At 45.7% G+C, this 20,854-nt stretch overlaps 2 protein-coding genes across 6 annotated transcripts in view; both read right to left on the bottom strand.

Moving 5' to 3' along the window:
• VWA5A (von Willebrand factor A domain containing 5A) overlaps positions 1-4,090 on the bottom strand; it is a 43,169-nt gene extending 39,079 nt beyond the window's left edge. For 2 of the 5 annotated variants that reach the window (XR_004537226.1, XM_033923938.1), the window contains exon 1: positions 3,936-4,090. Coding sequence is in view for 2 of the 5 variants with exons in the window: in XM_033923938.1 (XP_033779829.1) it covers positions 3,936-4,075 (140 nt within the window). In the remaining 3 variants the exon portion in view is untranslated. The remainder of the gene's footprint in view (positions 1-3,935) is intronic. The other 3 variants (XM_033923939.1, XM_033923940.1, XM_033923941.1) reach the window with 3 other exon arrangements.
• Positions 4,091-10,501: 6,411 nt separating this feature from the next.
• Positions 10,502-18,414, bottom strand: LOC117350829 (coiled-coil domain-containing protein 102A-like). Its single transcript, XM_033925473.1, has 5 exons — positions 18,281-18,414; positions 15,970-16,063; positions 13,769-14,245; positions 11,069-11,199; positions 10,502-10,946 (listed from the first exon to the last, which is right to left on the bottom strand). Exons 3-5 carry the CDS (start codon positions 14,234-14,236, stop codon positions 10,880-10,882), a joined length of 666 nt encoding a protein of 221 aa, XP_033781364.1. The 5' UTR covers positions 14,237-14,245; positions 15,970-16,063; positions 18,281-18,414; the 3' UTR covers positions 10,502-10,879.
• Between the last annotated feature and the right edge of the window lie 2,440 nt (positions 18,415-20,854).

Here is a 20,854-nt window from a genome sequence, read left to right as displayed (position 1 = left end):
GGCATCTCTGTAAAAGTCATTTGCATATTCAGGCCTTCTCACTGTGGTTTTCAGTTTTATTTGCTGATCCAGATTTCAGATAAGCGCTCACTTATTCATGCACGAAGCATCTCGTGATGCTGCCAGTCATCACTCCTGCAGCTGCCCCTGAATACTTGAAAACCTGCTTCATCAGAACTGAAATGATTAAAGGGACAGGGGCTGTGGAGTCAGTGTTGGAATCAGAAGCAATTTTGGGGTTACTAGAGTCAGAGTCGGTGAAAATAGACCAATTCTTACTCCGACTCCTGATAGAGATAAATGATATGGATGAAAAGAAAAGTGTGGAGTAACTTGTAAGTTTCACGGCTCCACATCATTCTCTTCATGGTTGGGCTGAGAACTTGTCAGCGGCCCTTCATATCGTGATGTCATAATGCCTCATTCCACCAATGCCTACGAGCCAGCCTCATCGGTGACGTCACAATGGCTTGGTTTCCCTATACTTAAGTCCATTTACTAGATACATTTGCCTCACTGAAATGAAAAGTGTCAAGAAAAGTGTGGAGTAACTTGTAAATTTCATGGCTCCACATCATTCTCTTCATGACTGGGCTGAGAACTTTCAGTGGCCCCTTCATAGAGGCCCCAGGGAGTTAAAAACTCCATGAAACTCAATCTGGTTCACTAAGGGAAAGCATCTGAGGAGAAAAGCTGTTTCCTTTGCTCAGGGTGCTAGGGACTTCAGCCCTTGGCTTGTGGACTCTCTCTAGCTCTTCCGAGAGCTGTGGGTTCACTTGTGCGCTTTGCTCTGGAGAATCATTTGAAGGTAGAGGGGCGCCTTGCTACTATGTCAGTAGAGATAGGACGCAGTGACCTCACTGTGAATTACCCATGGGTTTGGACTTTGTGAATAATCCCACTCTTGTGACTTCAAGGACATCGATGGAACTTCAGCACCATTCTCACTCTGAGGATCTGCCTGGGAATCCAACAATTTCAAAAGGCAGGAAAGTTTACCTCTGTGCCCACTGCAGAGAGATCTACAGTACACTAAAGTGTCAACCTGACTGTGACCAACTCAGATCCCAGTGGCTAGGGTGGGGATTGGAACCCACCCACCATGGTAATCCCAAAACTTGTTTACAGATAGCAAACCTTTCTCTCAGCTCATTACCAGAACAAATGTTTAATTCAGGGAACTTGAAATCTGAAACTAATTGAAAGAGTGCACTGAGTAGCATTTCAGAGGCTGGAGAACTAAACCCCGGCTCTGTCACTCTCTGAGTGGCCCTGAGGAAGTCAATCTATCTTCTTGTGTCAGCTCTAACTCCAGCTCTGTCACTAACTATATGTCAGTGTTTCTCAACTTCTTCAAGCCAAGCCAAGTCTAACAAATATCAGCCGAGTACCCCCATCCAAGCTCTGCCCCAGATCCACCCAAGCTCCACCCCTGACCCCACCCCCATAATAATAGTACTAATTGTAATGGAATTTCTTCCATTAATTTTTCATATACATACAATATAATTAACAACACATACTGGTAACCACAAAATTAAAAAAATACAAAGCACACTGTACAGAGACAAAATGTTAATTATTTATATTTGGGGGTTTTCTTCAAAGAAGTCACGGCAGATGACTTTAAAATATGCAATGTCACCTCAGGAAAAGCTACAAACAAATAGACAAATATAGTGCAAAATATAGACAATAGATATAAATTCTCAAAACTGACGCATTTTGATCACTAAACTGAAAATAAAATCATTTTCCCTGCCTTTGTTGTCTAGTGATTTTATTAGTCTCTGGTTGCACTTCCTTCTAACTATGCATCCAACATTTCTTTCTTTATGCCACCTGCACGCTTCCTCACCTCTGGACCTCATTCCCTTCCTCAACCAACATCTCTCTCTGTCCCTTCATGAATCCAACTTTTCTTCTCTCCTCCATCCCCATTGGTAACATGTCTCCCTCTCTCTCGTACTGTCCATCTGTCTTTCTCTCATTCCCTTCCTTGCTACAAAGGAAGTGGGGAAAGAGAGAGAGAGGTCCATGGTGCATCTCTCCCACCCCCCTCTACCGTCACATCCAACATTTCTCCCTCTCTCATCCCCGGATCATGTGTAGCATCTTTCACCACTGCCCACCAGCCCCCCCATGCCCAAAATTTCTCCTTCTATCATGCCTTTCCAGCACATGCCACATCTCTCACTCCATTCCCTCCACAATGTCCAACATTCCTCCTCCTTGCATCCCTTTCTGTCCCACAGTTCCTTCTCCATGACCATATCCAACATTTCTCCCTCTCATCCTTCTCTTCCCATTGCATCTCTACCTCACTCTTCTCTCTCTTAGCTCAACAATTTTCCTCTTTCTTCCTTTAATCATGAGCACCATCTCTTTCCCTCTCACTCACACACTCTTGCCCAACAATTCTCCCTTTCTATTCATTCCCTCCCTTCTGTGTCCCAAGTTCATGCCCCTCCCTTCCTCCATCCACATACATCTTTTCCCCTATTCCTTTTCCCTTCCAACCATGTGCATATCCTCTCTATTTCCTTCTATTCCATTTTATCCATGTACACTTTCTTCCTCTCTCTTCTTTTCCTCTTCATCCATGTGCATATCTTCCCTTTCTCTTCAGTTCCCTTTCTCTCTTCTCCAAACATGTGCATTACCTCCTCTTTCTTCCCTTCCTCTCCATCCCATAAGAAGCATATCTATTCTCCCCTTCTCCTCCATCCATGCCCAGCATTTCTCCACACCCATCCAGCCATCCAGCCAACCTTACCAGCTCTCTCCATTTCCCCATATCCATCAGTCCAAAATCACTCCATCTCTCCTCCCCACCCCACCCCACCCCAGCAGGTCAAGCGTTTCTCCTCCTCTAAGTTCTTCTCCTTCTGCTGCCCTACCACTGCCTGACCCGGAATCTGGATTCCACACAGGGCCCGGCACTGGTGCTAGCTTCAAGAAAGAGCCTTCATGTCCATGCGCTTGGAAAGGCCCTATTGGCTCCACCCACTTTGACACATTGGTGTCAGAAAGGAAGTACCAACAGGGCCTCACGAGCGATAGACGTGAAGGCTAGCGCCAGTGCCGGACCTTGTATAGACTCCAGACTCCCTGAAAGGCAGCAGGAGGGTGGCAGAAGACGGAGGGCTCGTCATCGTCAGAGTTAGCTTGGTGTTTCCAGGACTGTGGGGCCATCCCTTCTGACCCAGAAGCTTCGTCTTCGACCTTCCCGAGCACTTGGACGAGAAGACTCTTGGGCGGAGGGGGGCATGCTGCTGGAGGAAGGGGGATGGGAGACCCACGCCTCCTACCCCCCACAAGCGGTTCGTGTACCCATGCTATATATGACCCTATACCAGTCACTTTATCTCCCTACTACTTATGATTTCTATAGCTCTATGTATTTCATCAAAAAGGGTACCACATGCCCGGCGCTGGCGGGACATAAATCTCCTCCCCCCTCAGCATAGCTGAACAGTAGTGTATAGAGAGGACAGGCTTTTAAAAAAGGGGGAAATGTTGAATAATATAATGAAAGCTGCACATCTTTTATCCCCCCCCTCCCCTGGTTCTGAGTCAGTGTCCTTTACGCCTAAATTAAATTCAAGCTTTCTTCTCTCTTCTGCTTTCCTCTCTGTACTAATTGCACGAAACTGGGAAAAGAGGAAGGAGATGAGGAGCCCCTGCACCACATGAGATGCCTCTCCCTGCTGTCAGCTGATACCTTGGAGGGACAGCTGCAGGGAAGTGCTTTCCTACCCTACAGAAAAGACTTTTGGTACTTTAATGAGACACTGGCAGGGCCGGGTCTCTCTGTCTGGTTCTTGTGCTAGATGGCGCTCGGTCTCTTTCTCACCCTAGCTGCAGATTCTGCTGTCTCTCTTCTCAATCCCACCCCTTCCCCGTTTTCCGTAGTCCCGGTGTGTTACTGGTACCTGCTGTCACTTTTACCTCTGGTTCTGGTGGTCTCGATGCTGGGCAGAGCTGGGTTTTGCTGGTACCAGGTCACACCCTCCTGTTCAGTGCAGGCTCCGGACTCTGCAGTCTGGGTTGAGCCTGTGCCAGCCTTTTTCATAAATATGTTGCAGCTTAGGGAGCGTCTGCAAAGTACCCGCCCCAGACAACAAGAGACACACCAATTCTACTTCAGCAAGCAGACAGGGGTCTCTTAAAAACTAGCACTCTCACAAGGACAGACGCAGGGAGAGGTCCCAGAATGTGTAAATGAGCGGCGACTGTGCACAGAGACATCTCAGCCGCAGCAGGGAGCGTCTACATGCTGTCAACCCCAGAGAACAAGAGACACCCCCAACTGTTGCTCTTCTACACCAGTGTTTCTCAAGTCGGTCCTGGAGTACCCCCTTGCCAGTCAGGTTTTCAGGATATCCGCAATGAGTATGCAGAAAATACATTTGCATATATGTAAATCAGGTTTATGCATTTTTCTTGTGGATATCCTGAAAACATGACTGGCAAGGGGGTACTCCAGGACCGAGTTGAGAAACAGCATGCAACGTCTGGAAACTACCAACCCCACAAAGAGACAGTCGCCGAGAGAGATCTCAGCATGCAAATAACAAAGTACCAGATTGGTTTATGTACAATAGAATATCGTTCACGTTTTCTGTAACACTTGAAGAGTTGCACATACAAAAGAAAACGTTTGCCTAAAGGGCACCTTTTTTGCTGTCGCTGTGATCAGCTAGAAGTCACTTCTTTTTGGACAGTTTTGCACTGTATAGATTTACTTTTGAGCCCCTTTTCATCTCTTGGTTTGCTTCCTTCTCTTTCTCATTCTAACCCTGGGCGTTTGCTTTTTGCTTAAGCGGAATTCATTCATTCATTCAATCTTCTATAGAAGTGTATCACAAACTGTGTGCCCTGTCGAGACGCTGGCAAGGAAGCGAGGCACTGCAACGGGCATGCTCTTTAGACAGTCAGCCAGCGCCGACTCTCCTCTCCCTGCACCTCCCCTCCTCCAGGATCTCCCACCGGCAAAGTGACAGGTTCAGGGTCCCGGCTGGAGGGCCTCTGCGCATGTGTGGTCATTGACGTGATGACATCCCACATGTGCGTGATATCATTGCGTTGATGTCCGAGCACTTCCGGATGTCTTCCGGCCAGGGCACCGAGTTTAGTGTGCCGCCATGCTGAAAAGTTTGCAGGACACTGTTCTCCCAGGGAAGCTCAGAACAGTTTATATCAGTGGTCTCAAACTCAAACCCTTTGCAGGGCCACATTTTGGATTTGTAGGTACTTGGAGGGCCGCAGAAAGAATAGTTAATTTCTTCTTATTAAAGAAATGACAATTTTGCTTGAGATAAAACTCTTTATAGTTTATAAATCTTTCTTTTTGGCTAAGTCTTAATAATAATATTGTCATTTATAGGTAAAGAGACATATGATCAAAACGGGTTTTATTTTACTTTTGTGATTATGATAAATATACCGAGGGCCTCAAAATAGGGCCTGGCGGGCCGCATGTTGCCCCCGGGCCGCGAGTTTCAGACCACTGGATTATATGAATTTATTCAGATACTCAAGTATTCTTCCCTGTCTGTCCTAGGGGGCTCATAGTCTATCTAATGCAGGGGTGCCCACACTTTTTTTGGCTTGCGAGCTACTTTTAAAATGACCAAGTCAAAATGGTCTACCAACAATAAAATTTAAAAAAAACACAAAGCACACTGTAACGCAAAGAAAATATTAATTATCATTTGTATTCTGGTTTTTTTTTTTCAGAGGTCAAGGCAGATGACTTTAAAATATGCAATGTCACCTCAGTAACAACTATACAAAAATAGACAAATATACACCCCTCCCCTTTTACTAAACCTCGATAGCTATTTTTAGCGCAGGAAGCTGCGCCGAATGCCCTGTGCTGCTCTCGATGCTCATAGGCTCCCTGCACTAAAAACCGCTATTTAGGTTTAGTAAAAGGGGGCCATAGTGCAAAATATAGACAGCAGATATAAATTTTCAAAACGGACACATTTTGATCACTAAATTGAAAATAAAATCATTTTTCCTGCCTTTTTGTCTGGTGATTTCATGAGTCTCTGATTGCACTTCCTTCTTCTGTAAAGCTAATATTTCTTTCTTTCTGCCTTTCTTTCTCTCTCCCCCTGCCTGCCTGTCTTTCTTTCTCTCTCCCCCTGCCTTCCCCCCAAGCCATCGTGCCAATTTCTCCACTTCCCTGATTCTTTCCCTACCCCCAACCCCAAGCCACCACACCGATTTCTCCCTGCTGCTTCCCCGAGCCAGGCCTGGCGCATACAAGCACCGGGCCCACAAGACTTCACCTCTGACGTCAATTCTAACGTCGGGGAGGAAGTTCCAGGCCAGCCAGGCAGCGATTGGCTAACCTTGACCTTCCTCTCCGACGTCAGAATTGACGTAAGAGGTGAAGTCTTGTGAGTCCGGCGCTTGTACATGCCAGGCCTGGCTCGGGGAAGCAGTAGGGAGAAAAAGATTACAAAGGCAATGCAATTGACTCACGTTGCCTTTGCGATCTACTGGTCGATCGCGATTGACCATTTGGGCACCCCTGATCTAATGTATCTGAAGCAATGGGGAAATTAAGTGACTTGCCCAGAAGAAATCCACATTGGTTTTCAGTATATAACCACATGTTTTAGTCCCTTATAATAGGTTCAGTTTGGATTATTCTTTTGTATCATTAGTTGAGCTGAAACTTATCCCACAGGATCTCAGACAGCTAAACTCATTGAACCTGTTGCCTATAATTTTACCGCGCTGGACTCTGTGATTCCTTAAACAAATGTTTTTAATATAAATGTAAAACAAACAAATATATAAACTCTCAGTACAGTTCTCAAGAGTTTCTTCTCTCACAGAATCCACAATCAACTAGGGGCTAGATCAGACATGGGAAAACTACAGCCTGCGGGCCAAATCCGGCCCGTGGCGTCAGAGGCGGCTGTAAAGCAGGGTTTCTAAATGCGCGGTACACAGGCTGCCCATCCGCCACTCACCACCGCCGTTCGCCCACTATATTTACTTACAGCCCTACTGGTGCCGCAACGAAGGGAAGGGCCAGGCGCGTACCCACAAGCCTTCTCCCGATGTCAATTCTGACGCTGGAGAGAAGGTCCGGGATTGGCTGGTACAGACCTTCTCTCCTTTCTAAGTCATATGCTAGCTAACAATGGAGTCTGCTTTTCTACACACACACACACAAGAACAAGTAGGAAAAGGGGGAGGGGGGCTCCAGCTCACAGCGGTGCACTCTGGGAGCTTGGGTTAAAGAAACACTCTTACTGTTTACATAGGCAATCTGTTTCTATGAAAGTAGAGGCAGAACATTAGTGAATTGTTTCGTGTGATATTTATTTGCATCTATCTTTTTATATTTTGGTCTGACATCTCTCTCCTTTCCCCCCTTTCCATAATCTGGCATCTCTCTCTACTACCACTACTACTTATATTATTATTTCTATAGTACTACCAAACTCCCCTCCTTCCCTTCCTTTCCCTGGTTTGGTATCTCTCCCTCCCTCCCCCTCCAGTGTAACATTTCTTTCTCCCTTCCTCCTTTCTGTCCCCTGCAGTCCATCTCCCTTCCCTTTCTCTTTTCTGGCCCCCTCCCAGTCCATTTCTTCCTCCATTCCAACAGTCCAACATTTCTTTCTCTCTTCCACCTGCATGATTCTCCTCCGGTCCTCCTTCCTTCCCCTAACCATCTATCTCTCTCTCCACGAGTCCAACTTTTCACTCTCTGCCCTCTCCTCTTTCCTCCGAGTGTGACATTTCTCCTTCCCTCCTTTTTGTCCTCCCCATCCATCTCACCCTCTTCATGAGTCCAACACTTTCTACCTTCTGCAAGCTTTCTCTCTCTGTCCTTGCTTCTTCCCTTGAGTGGCATCCCTCCTTCCCATTATCCCCCAACCCAACATGCTTCCTCCTCATGCATCATCTCACCCTCCCCTCCAGTGTGTAGCACCTTTCCTTTCCTTCCCCTTTTGCCAGGCCAGCAGCACCTCTTCTCTCTTCCTTTTCCCTCCCCCCTGTCCATCAGTACCGCTTCTCCCTTCCCTCCTCCCCTATCCAGCAATACCTCTCCTCTCTCTAGCCTAGCACCAGATCACTGTGTGCTTTTAACTTTTCCACGCAGCTTCCACTAGCATTAGTTTAGATACGGTTTCATCAGGCAGCCTCAGGGCCTTTGCTAGGCTGGCCCGTATCGCATCATCGAAGTGGGCAGGCATAGCAAAGGCCCCGAGGTTACCTGATGGAACCGCATCTGGCAACTATGTGGCAAAGTTAAAAGCACATTGAGCTACCGCTGCTCAGAGGCCCTTCAGACGCGGCTGGAGCTCGCCGGGTTTTGGAAAGTCTGTCCGGGAGCCCAGACAGTCCTCTAAAAAGAGGACATGTCCATTTTTTCCCCAACATTTGGTAACCGTACCTGTATCTAACCGCTGAGGCTTATGTCCACGCTTGTCACAAACAGAGACAAAAAATTAGGGATGCTGTAAGAGAAAGTATACACAAGTCTATCGATTCTACACACTCAGGGAACAGGATATACAAGAAAACAAAACCGAATTTTAAAAGCATGAACAGTAAATACTTTATTACACATAACCATGAAATTAAAATAAGGTCATGTAAAACCACTTGCAAAAAATGTTTTTAAAAACCCCATTACCCTCTTTCTGCAAATCTGTCTGCAGTGGAGATAAACATTGTATACATTTTTTAAAACAAATAAGCAAATTGAAATAAGATATGGTATGGAACAATAAAAAATAATAAAAATCTGCAAAAATTAATAAGAACATAAGAAGTTGCCTCCACTGGGTCAGACCGAGGTCCATCTCGCCCAGCGGTCCGCTCCCGCGGCGGCCCATCAGGTCTGCACCTGTGAAGTGGTTTCTGACCACTTTTATAACCTACCTCAAGTTCTATCTGTACCCCTCTATCCCTTTATCCTCCAGGAACCTATCCAAACCCTTCTTGAACCCCTGTATAGAGTTCTGGCCTATCACTTCCTCCGGAAGCGCGTTCCATGTGTCCACCACCCTCTGCGTAAAAAAGAATTTTCTAGCATTTGTTCTAAACCTGTCCCCTTTCAATTTCTCCAAGTGACCCCTAGTGCTTGTGGCTCCCCTCAGTTTGAAGAATCTGTCCTTATTTACTCTCTCTATGCCCTTAAGGATTTTGAAGATTTCTATCATGTCCCCTCTAAGTCTCCTCTTCTCCAGGGAGAACAGCCCCAGCATTTTTAACCTGTCAGCGTATGGAAAATTTTCCATACCTTTTATCAGCTTAGTCACCCTCCTCTGCACTCCCTCGAGTACCGCCATGTCCTTCTTGAGGTACGGCGACCAGTATTGAACACAGTACTCCAGGTGCGGGCGCACCATTGCGCGATACAGCGGCATGATGACTTCCTTTGTCCGGGTTGTGATACCCTTTTTGATGATGCCCAGCATTCTGTTTGCTTTCTTTGAGGCTGTCGCACATTGCACCGATGGTTTCAGTGATGAGTCGACCATCACCCCCAAGTCCCTTTCCAGGTTACTCACCCTTAGCAGTGTTCCCCCCATTTTGTAGTTGAACATCGGGTTCTTTTTCCCTACATGCATGACCTTGCATTTCTCTACGTTAAAACTCATTTGCCACTTTTTTGCCCAGTCTTCCAGTCTCGTTAGGTCCCTTTGTAGGTCTTCACAGTCTTCCGTGTTTCTAACCCTGCTGCAGAGTTTGGTGTCATCAGCAAATTTGATAACCTCACATTTTGTCCCCGTTTCCAGATCGTTAATAAATATATTGAATAGTAGAGGTCCCAGCACCGACCCCTGCGGAACTCCGCTCGAGACCCATTGCCAATCAGAATATTGGCCCTTGACTCCAATCCTCTGTTTCCTGCCCGCTAGCCAGTGTTTGATCCATCGGTAGATATCCCCTTGCACCCCGTGGTTCCAGAGTTTTTTAAGTAGCCGTTCGTGTGGTACCTTGTCGAAGGCTTTTTGGAAGTCAAGGTAAATGATGTCTATGGATTTGGAACTTAGTACAGACATCTCCTTTCTAGTCTCCCTTCTGGTAATATAAGCAGCATAAAATCTGTTTTACTACTTGGGATCTGGGTGGGCCACTGTTGGAAACAGGATACTGGGCTAGATGGACCTTTGGTCTGTCCCAGTATAGCAATTCTTATGTTCTTACATGAGCCAAGTATAGGACATTGTGACATCACTGATGAGGTAGGCTCTTAGGCACTGATGGAATGAGGCATTATGACATCACAATCTCTGCTCTGGAATGTTGCTACTCTTTGGGTTTCTACCAGGTCCTTGTGTGACCTGAGTCGGCCACTGTTGGAAACAAGATATTGGGCTTGATGGACCTTCAGCCTATCCCAGTACAGCAATTCTTATGTTCTTATGTGAGACAAGTCTAGGACAATCAAGCCATTGTGACATCACTGATGAGGTAGGCTCTTAGGCATTGGTAGTATGAGGCATTATGACATCACAATCTACGCTCTGGAATGCTGATACTCTTTGGGTTTCTACCAGGTCCTTGGAAACAGGACATTGGGCATGATGGACTTTCAGTCTGTCCCAGTATGGCAATTCTTATGTGGTAACAGTCCCCTTTTAACATATTTGAAATCTGCTATCACGTCACCCACTCAGCTTTCCCTTCTGCAGACTAAATAATCACAAAGCCTTCCCCTGTCTTCATATGTCTAGACTTCTTATCCATCTTGAAATTTGCTCTCCTCACAGACAGCTGGACACCTATCCAGACAAGGGGAGAACAGTTCTATGGGATAGCTCTTTTTCTTCAGTTTAAACTTCTCTTTGATTTGAGTCACACGGCTCTTCTGGGGAAGTGCTCTGCCTCTGTGTCATGTGGTTAGTGCAGAGGAGGTCCACGAGGCCTTTGGCGATCCTATCACATCTCTCTGTGCACTCCTGATAGGGAGAAACCAATAAAAGGAGAAAAGATTGAGCAGTGGGTATACAGGGTAGGAATGAGGTGCATTAGTTAAGCAACGGGTTCTGAGGGCAGGAGGTGCAAAGGTCACCAATCTCACCATCTTTCCCTGGCGAGCTCCTCATGTGCTTTGGTGCTCCACTTCTCTCCATCTACGTCTGTTTCGCCTCTTACAGTTGGTGGAGTTTTTCCGACCTGTTCCTCTTTGCTGCTTTTTTCTCCTGCCTGTTCCTGGGGGGGGGGGGGGGGGGGGAGGAGTCAGTGCATGGGGTCCCAGTTCCAAAAGGAAAATTGTAGACCATCCCGGCCTTTCTGACAACCCCGTTCACAATGCATTATCTTTCCTAATTTTAAAACTTTCTCTGACGTCACTTCCTGGACCTGCGCCTAGGAAAAGAAAGAGCCAATGCTGGCAAAGAACAGGTAAACTCTGCGGGGAATCTGCCTGTCTCTAGTGATTGAAAACACATTATTGAAACACTGCCCCCTACTGGCAACAATGAAGTTGGAGGACTTCTGCTCAGCTTAGAGCAGTGGTCTTCATTAAATTTTTAAGCTGGGGCCACTTTGGTTTCTAATCAGGGTTTACCATATGGCTCCAGAAAAAGGAGTATAATAATACTAAAAAAAGACTCCTTAATACAAGGACAATAATTTGAATTTGAAACTTGAAAAACAAGTGACTAGAATTTTCACATACACTCAGAATACGGTAGCCTGACCAGGACCCTTAGCCCCTATAGCCGAACCCACCATCCCATCACTGTGTATGACTTAGGTGAAAAACTTAAGATCTTGAAGGGCATAGAAAAAGTAGACAAGGACAGATTTTTCAAATTATGGGGAACCACAAGTACAAGGGGGCACTCGGAGAAATTGAAAGGGGACAGGTTTAGAACAAACGCTAGGAAGTTCTTTTTCACCCAGAGGGTGGTGGATACATGGAACGCGCTTCCGGAGGCTGTGGTAGGCAGGAGCACGTTACAGGGCTTCAAAGAAGGTTTGGATAGGTTCCTAGAGGACAAAGGGATTGAGGGGTACAGATAGGAGTAGAGGTGGGTTATAGGGATAGGAGTAGAGGTAGGTTATAGAAATAGTCAGGGACCACTGCTCAGGCAATAGGCCTGATGGGCCGCCGCGGGAGCGGACCGCTGGGCGAGATGGACCTCTGGTCTGCCTCAGCGGAGGCAACTTCTTATGTTCTTATGTTCTTAACCGTGCTATTCAAACAATATATATATTTTCTTCGATGGCAAAGACAGGAGAAAAAGTTCTCACTTAACTTTTAGATGAGAACTTTTTCTCCTGTCTTTGCCATCGAAGAAAATATATATATATATTGTTTGAATAGCAGTTATTTAAGTTTTTCACCTAAGTCATACACAGTGATGGGACGGTGGGTTCGGCTATAGGGGCTAAGGCTCCTTGTCGGGCTTCCCTATTCTGAGTGTATGTGAAAATTCTAGTCACTTGTTTTTCAAGTTTCAAATTCAAATTATTGTCCTTGTATTAAGGAGCCTTTTTTTAGTATTATTATACTTTTTTGACTTCTTAGGCCTTTAATAATTTGAGATAACATACCTCCCTATTATCTTTCTGCTTCCTGAAAAAAGGAGGACAGATTGAGACATTCGGGTTTTACTTCCATTGCTTTCAGTGGAAGTAAAACCTGGATGTCTCAATCCGTCCTCCTTGCTTTGGAGCCATATGGTAAACCTACTTCTGATGAGCTGAAGGAGAGTCGCCAAATATCTTCCCATGTAGAGCCACAACATTACTGACAAGTTTGTGTCAATGAAATCCATTCCCACAGTCCACCTTCAAACTTCATTGTGGTGTACCTTCAATGGTTGTGAGTAGAGAATGACACCGGGACAAATTTTTCCCGTCCCCGCGGAAACTCATTTTCCCGTCCCGTCCCTGAGAGTTCATTTCCTGACCCTGCCCTATTCCTGAAAGCTCCGTTCTCATCTGCATAAGCCTCAAACACTTTAAAATCATACGTGTTTGAGGCCTGTGCAGTTAAGATAGAGCTTACAGGAATGGGGCAGGGACATCAACAAAACTCACTGGGACGGAATGGGGAAATTGAGTTCCTGTGGGGACGGGCAAAAATCTGTCCCCGTGTCATTCTCTAGTTGTAAGAATTTCCAAATGCATTCTTTTTTGTCTATTGAGAAATGCCTTGCCCTTCAAGCATGCACTCCTCCGCCATCTGCTTTTCTGTTTCTGTCCTGAGCCTGGGTAGAGAGGCAGGGAAAACCCCCCAAAGACAATGAGGGCCGTCAAAGAGGTCGCTAGGGGCTGCCATTGGTCCCTGGGCTTTGCATTGAAGAACAATGGCTTAGAGGGAACAGTGTCGGAGGTAGGGTTACTAGACATGTTGTCTGTTTAGAGGACTGTTCAGGTGCCCGTTGGGATTTCCAATGCCCAGCAGTTAGTATGGATTTTAGAAGTCCCCGAGTTGGGGGCCGCATCTGGAGGGCCTCTTCGCATGCATGGACAATGACACAATGATGACACACACATGTGGGCATGCATGTGATGTCATTGCATCCACGTCCACATATGTGCAGAGGCCCTCCAGATATAGCCCCAAGTTCGGGGAGGTTCATGTGGAGGTAGGGCTGGGGGCAGAATGGGGTGGGACCAGGTGCCCTCTTTTTTAAAGAGGAAATATGGCAACCCTAGTCAGAGGGAGGAATGTTTAACAAATTAGCCTGTGTACAGGTGCAGGGAATGGGGGTCACAAACTAGGATAGAAGACAGTTCAGATTTTGTCCGCCTTTCCGCTGCTCACCTGAGTCTCTGAAGCTCTCTCCCCTCCTGGCAAGGCCTTGGGAGCATTCAGTCTTTCTCCATCTACTGTCCCCCTGGACTGTCTTTTTCGGGCCTCCTCCAGTTGCTCCCTGAGTTCTTGCATTTCTCTGCCCAGCTGCTCCACCTGCTGCCGCAGAGCTCGGACTTCTTTCTTGGCCCGGTTCCTCTCAGCACTGGCCCGGCTCCAGCGCTCCCTCCACTTGCTGGTGCATTCGGCCCACCAGCGCACAGTCTTCTCCAGGTTAGAGGCCACCAGCTTGGTTTCGGCCAGCTCCTCCCTGCAGCGCTGGTGGTCCCGGAGTGGGTGAGAGGATTCCAGAGAACTCTGAGCAGTGGCAACGGGGGATTTTAGGGGACTGGATGGAGGAGAGGCCTTGGGCAGGCCTGCCTTTATCTGTCCCTTAGAGTCACTCCCCATTGAATCTCTGTGGAGGTTCTTCCTACTCATAACCAAAGCCTGAGAAGAATCAGTGGACAAAAATATATTAGTCAAACGGTAAACCCTATTTCTATGCACTTCTGGCTTTACCTTCTTAACTGGCTCTCATCAGGGATTCGCTCATGGTCTGTTTTGTCATATTCAAGTTTCAAGTTTATTAAAATTTGGTATACCACTTATAAATTGTCTAAGCAGTGTCCATAATTCAATTAATTATAAAATTAAAAAGGTAATCACAGAAACAGAGACAGACAAACAGGTTTGGGGGGGGGAAAGATCCACCACGCAATTCGTCTAACTTAATTATTTAATAAGCTTAATCAGTGGCGATAGCAAGCTTACTTGGCTCAATAATTAGCTTTTAAATTAAAATTAATTGGTTGGTAGGAACCTAACTCAATAGGCCCCTAGAACTTTTAGGACGGTGCCTAGTACCAGGCACCTAACGGAAAGTAGGCATGGTTAGGGGGCGGATCTTGGGTGTTTTTCCATGGAGGCACTTAAATTGGACTTAGTCACTGATATTCAGGCCAAGAAACCCCTGGCATAAATACTGGTGTCTAATTCCTATTTAGGCGCCGCTAGGCACGATTCTATAAACGGTACCTAACTGAAGATTGACAGCTGCTATGCGCCATATATAGAATCAGGGACTTAGTGAACACCATCCCACTTAGGTGACCAGTAGAGAATTACCCCTTAACAGAGCAATTTTTGTAAATGGGTGCTTGAAATGGGGCCTATTCCACAAACAAAATTAGACACCTACTTTCAATTCTAGAACGCTAGTGTGACCTACTTTCAATCCTAGAACGCTAGTGTGACCTACTTTCAATTCTAGAACGCTAATGTGGCCTACTTTCAATCCTAGAACGCTAGTGTGACTTACTTTCAATTCTAGAACGCTAGTGTGACCTACTTTCAATTCTAGAACGCTAGTGTGACTTACTTTCAATTCTAGAACGCTAGTGTGGCCTACTTTCAATTCTAGAACGCTACTGTTTACAAATATGTGTGCATTTAGGCCTGATCACTTACACCAATCGTAAAAGACCGTGCATGGATTATCGTATTCAATAATGCTCACATGTAAATATGCATCCGTCCATGTTCTGTCCAAATTACATCCCACTGGTATTTTAGCGTTTATATGCATTGGTGTTATCTAAATCCTGGAACCTGCTTTATAAAAGTACTCTCTACAGGGGGGTAAAGTGACGAGCAGCAAACTGGGGTTGCCAGATTTTCTCTTTCAACAAAAAGAACACCTGGTTCTGCCCCCCCATCCCACCCCATTCCACCTCCAGCCCCGCCCCCAAACAAACCTCACGTCTCCTTCCCTGGGCTCGGGGCCAAATCCAGATGGCGTCCGTACAAGCGCGGGCATCGACGCAATTATGTCAGGCGCATGCGCACGTGGTGTTGGCATCCATGCATGCGCAGATGCCCTCCAGACGCGGCCCCGATCTCGGGGACTTCCAAAGCCCAGACAAACTGCCAAGTTTTGGAAATCCCTCCAGGCATCCGGACAGTCCTCTAAAAAGACAATAAGTCTGGGTTTTCCTGGATGTCTGGTAACACTGAGGAAACACGCAGGTCCCCTGTTATAGAGCTGCGCAGCCGAGTGCAGCATGGCAAATGCTACGACGCCCATTCAATTCCAATGGGCATTGGAGTATTTATTGTGCTGGCCTACGCTGCCAGCTTTAGTATAAGAGGGGCACAGGGAAGCAGACACCTACCAAATTCAGTCGAGAAGAGCTTTACTGAAACACCCTGAAGTCAAGGAAACTCGATATGGGCTTGTGTTTCAGTCAGGTGGCCTTCATCAGGAGTCTACAACACGTCAATAATTTAAAAAAAAATAAAAAATTCAATAATTAAAAAAAAAACATATCACAAATTAAGGACACTTAAGGATATGCTTAAACCAAGGCTAGAGCTTACCAGAGACATGCAAAAAGAACTGGAAAGCCTTAATACAAAGCTAAATATTTCTCTGTGCAAAGTCGAAGATGTGGAACAGAGAACTACTGTACCAACTTGGAATCCAACATGCAGCTTTGTAAGAAAAATGAAACTGAAATTGAAAAATTGCAACTGGACCAGGAAGATCTTTCGAATAGCAACAGAAGTAACATCAGGTTCTCGCTGTATGGCTACCCAAATTTCTGGAACTTTCCTTTGATCCTGAACTGGAAGTAAAAGGACCCTCCCTAAATTAGCATACAAGAATTAACAATAAAAGTTTCAAATCATACAAAAAATGCTCAGATAAAAATCTTCCATACATAGAGGCAAAAAAGTTGAACATGATTATTCTGTATATGTTATTTTTGATGGAAACCGCTTAGGCGGCAGAATATCAAATGCCAATAAAGATAAGATAAAGACCTTTGTTGGAATAACCAAGTCCATATCTAGGAACAGTTCGCAGGTCACAAGACAAGGAACTGCACTGATAAGTGAATGCAGAAACAAGTTGATTTTATTAAATACACTCCCAGGAATACACAGGGTGCTGGTATAAGTGCATGTGAGGGCTCAGGGGTGATATGACAGAGTTCTATAAAATACTGAGTGGAGTGGAAAGAGTAGATGTGAATTGCTTGTTCACTCTTTCCAAAAATACTAGGACTAGGGGATATACGATGAAGCTACTAAGTAGTAGATTTAAAACAAACCGGAGAAAATATTTCTTCACACAATGTGTAATTAAACTCTGGAATTCATTTCCAGAGAATGTGGTGAAATCAGTTCGCTTAGCAGGGTTTTAAAAAGGTTCATAGGCTATTATTGAGATGCTTGGGGAAATCCACTGCTTATTCCTAGGATAAAATCTGTTTTACGACTTGGAATCTAGCTAGGTACTTGGGATCTGTGTTGGACCCATGGTCTGTCCCAGTACGGCAGCTCTTATGTTCTTATGTGAGCCAAGTCTAGGACAATCAAGCCATTGTGACATCACTGATGAGGATGGCTTTTAGGCATTGGTGGAATGAGGCATTATGACATCACAATCTCAGCTCTGGAATGTTGCTACTCTTTGGGTTTCTGCCTGGTACTAGGGACCTAGGTTGGCCCAGTGGGGATCAGCCTATCCCAGTATGGCAATTCTTATGTTTTATATGTACCTAAGAGCTGTGTAAAACTAGCTTTATTTGCAACATTACTCTCTACCTGTGGGGGTCTGTGAATCTGGCTTGATCTGTTTGTATTTAGACACAGAACCTGTTGGTCTCTGGTCCCTGTATGTGCAACTGGCACAGTGCCGGAGAACCACACACCTGCGCTTCTCTGTCTCTGTCTCTGAGAGAGACAGGTGCATGCTTGGAGGCAGTCTGATAAGTAAAGAGACACACACCTGTGCTTCTCTGAGTCTGTCTCTAAGGAAGAGAGGTGCACGATGGAGGTATTCTGACAGGTACAGGGGCATACACCATGCTTCTTCGGGGCTGTCTCTGAGAGAGCCAAGTGCATGCTTGGAGGCAGTCTAACAGGTGTGGGGGACACACACCTGTGTTTTTCTTGGTCTGTCTCTGAGGGAGACGGGTGCATGGTGGAGGCATTCTGACAAGTAGGGAGGGACACACACCCATGCTTCTCCACGGCTGTCTCTGAGAGAGACATGTGCATGCTCGGAGGGAGTCTGACAGATATGGAGACGTAGGGTGACCTCTGCTCCTTCATATTCTGTCTCTGAGTGAAACTGGCTTACGTTCTGAAAGCTGCAGATTCACGACACTCGCCTAATTCTCTTCCAGCTGAGTCTGTTAATAAGACAGGTAACCTGCCAGATTCAACAAAAACTGCTCACTAAAGCTCCTCCGGGTCTATCTGAGGAAGACAGGTGCCTCATCAGAGTTTTTCTAACAGGAACAGGTCACAGAGGCTCACTCGTCTCCCCTTAAGTCTGTCTCTGAGGAAGACAGGTGCGTGATTAGAGGTATTCTCATAGGTGCAGGGAATAAATATTCACCTGTGCTCCTGTGAGTCTGGCTCTGAGAGAAACAGGTGCATGAGTGAGGACAGGTGCAGGGGATAGACGCTCACCTGGGTTCCTGTGAGTCTGTCTCTGAAGACAGGCGCATGGGTGGAGGTATTCTGAAAGGCGCTGGAGACAGACATTCATCTGGGTTCCTTCAGAAGTGTCACCAAGGGCTACAGCACTGGAAATACGGAGAAGATGAAAACTGTACAAGTTCTTCCAGGAGAAAAGTCACACCCTGAGACAGACGGGAGGGGTGAGAAACAGAGGGAGCACGCATTGAAGAAAAAGAGAGCGACAGAGAGAGACAAAAAAAAAATAACAACCCAACATATGAAGAGAATCACATAGAAGCAGAGATTCTTGTGGTTTAACTATATCACAGAGGTGGAATACAGCACAAACAACTGAAAGCAGATCTTCATCCGGTCTTCTACTAATAGAGGTAACGTGTGAAAACAGCACAGACAGCTGAAGAGCAGAACTGAGAGAATGGTGCACATTTTTTTTAATGACAAAAAAAAAAGTATGGGTACTCTAAAGAGAGCAAGCCACAGAGCCCAGCAATAGACAGGTGACTATACCACTCTGTAATTTTCCAGATAATCTCTCTGCCATCAACCCACCTAATTCCACCCTCTACTCTAGTGTCATCGGTGTTTTCCTCTTCCCTGAAGGACTGTGCCCTGTTCACGTTTTAACACAGCTAGAGTTCAAGAGCCAGCAAAAACAGGGAACTCTTTCACTATCAGTCAGTCCTCTCTCCTAGATCAGTTATGCTTGAAAGGCTTTTTTCAATGGCCTGTTCTTGATGGCTCAGAGGCAAAAGAACCATAGAAAATAGTGCAGAGAGGGACCTCAGGACGTCATTGAAAAATCTTAAGAGCAGAGAAAGACTTCAGGAGGTCATCTTGAGTCATAGAAAAATAGGGAAGAGCGACCTTAGAAAGTCATGTAGAAATTTTAAAAATAAAACAGGGCTGGGAGAAACCTCAGGAGGTCATCTAGATATCCTGGAAGGACAGACCTGGGAGGGACCTCAGGAGGTCATCTAGAAATCTTTTTTTTTTTTTTAACCCAGGGCTGGGAGAGACCTTAGGAGGTCATCTAGATATCCTGGAAGGACAGACCTGGGAGGGACCTCAAGAGGTCATCTAGAAATCTTTTTTTTTTAACCCAGGGCTGGGAGAGACCTTAGGAGGTCATCTAAGGACAGATCTGGGAGGGAGTGGGACCTCAGAAAATCATCTAGAAATCTTTTTAAAAAACGGGACTGGGAGAGTCCTCAAGAGGTCATGTAGAAATCTTAGGATATGGCTGGGAAGGACTTCAGGGAGTCATGTAGAAATCTTAGAAATCTAGAGCCTGGAAGGTCTTCAAGAGATATTATAGACTACCTAGATTTCCCTAAGTAATCCTAGCCAAGGTTTCATACATCTGCTTTTAAGAATCTCCAGTTACAGAGATCTTCACAAGGCAGCAAATTCCAGCACTTTGTACAAAACTTTTCTTCTTAATGTCCTGCCTGTACATCCACTGGGGCGAATTTGACCCCATTGATTCTTTCCACAGCAAAGACCGAAAACTGATCCTCTCACTTCCATGACCCCTCCTTTCTGCATTTGGGTGCTGCCATTATGTCACCCTTCAGTCAGGACTAAATAAGCCTAAAGTCCTTCCTCCTGTCCTAGGTCTAGCTGTCCTTTAGCTCCCTTTCTGTGAAAAAAATGTATTCCTGTACTCTGAGTTTTTAAAGCTTCATAGCTTAACCTGTTTTTCTAGAACTTTCTTACCACTGAAATGTATTAGTTTCTTCTGGCATTAGTTATTCACTTGAGATATTTAAATGTATCTCTTTCCCTGCCCCTTCTTCCAAAGTATTTAAGGCCTTTAATCCTCCTTTCTTTTGGTTTATAGTGCAGACTCTAACCTCACTGACTTTGTCGCTGGTTCTTCATTTTATCTTTCCTGAGAGTATCTGCATGAGGCCTGGATAAACAACAGGGTCATAAGAATAGTCTTACTGGGTCAGATCAATGGTCCATCTAGCTTAGTATCCTGTCTTCACGGAGGCCAATCTGAAGCACAAGTACCAGGCAAAAACCCAGCATTCCATGCCAACGATCCAGGGTAAGCAGTGGCTTCCCCCATGTCTTTCTCAACAGCAGACTATGGACTTTTCCTCCAGGAACTTGTCCAAACAATTTTTTTTTTAAAACCAGCTACATTAACTGCTCTTACCACATCTTCTGGCAATGCGTTCCAGAGCTTAACTATTCTCTGAGTGAAAAAATTCCTACATATCACCTGTTGGTACGAGTGTGGAAAAATGGTGCATGAAAAAGAACTATCCTGTTATCTGCCTGCATTTATGAAAATGTTTGGCAACAAGCAGGGGGCAGATGGTTTCCTTCCTTTTCAAGAGAAGAACACCCTTCTCCAATGGCTACAGCAGCAAACACCATCTTCTGTCTGAGGATGGTTTCCTGAGGATGAATCACTCTTGGCAGGATCAGAAGTTCTTTCTTTCATAACTGTGAGGCCCTGAGCTATCCACCTCTGATGAGGGCCCTCCCTTTTCCCAAAGCCAGTTTTTCTGGTTTCTCCAGCAAATAAGGCTATCCTAGAACACCGTCCTC

The sequence above is a fragment of the Geotrypetes seraphini genome, chromosome 16 (assembly GCF_902459505.1).
Source record: "Geotrypetes seraphini chromosome 16, aGeoSer1.1, whole genome shotgun sequence".
In the NCBI taxonomy this organism is placed as follows: Eukaryota; Metazoa; Chordata; class Amphibia; order Gymnophiona; family Dermophiidae; genus Geotrypetes; species Geotrypetes seraphini.
The sequence above is the reverse complement of the archived record's forward strand: the minus strand, read 5'-3'. Positions and strand labels throughout refer to the sequence as shown.

Bases quoted from the DNA above. Each gene is read 5' to 3' on its own strand.
- LOC117350829 (XM_033925473.1), bottom strand. From the start codon at position 14,236: ATGAGTAGGAAGAACCTCCACAGAGATTCAATGGGGAGTGACTCTAAG. The intron at 11,200-13,768 runs GTGAGCAGCGGA...CCCCCCCCCCAG, and splicing joins AGAGAGCTTCAGAGACTCAG to GAACAGGCAGGAGAAAAAAG. The intron at 10,947-11,068 runs GTGAGATTGGTG...TCTCCCTATCAG, and splicing joins GAGCTCGCCAGGGAAAGATG to GAGTGCACAGAGAGATGTGA.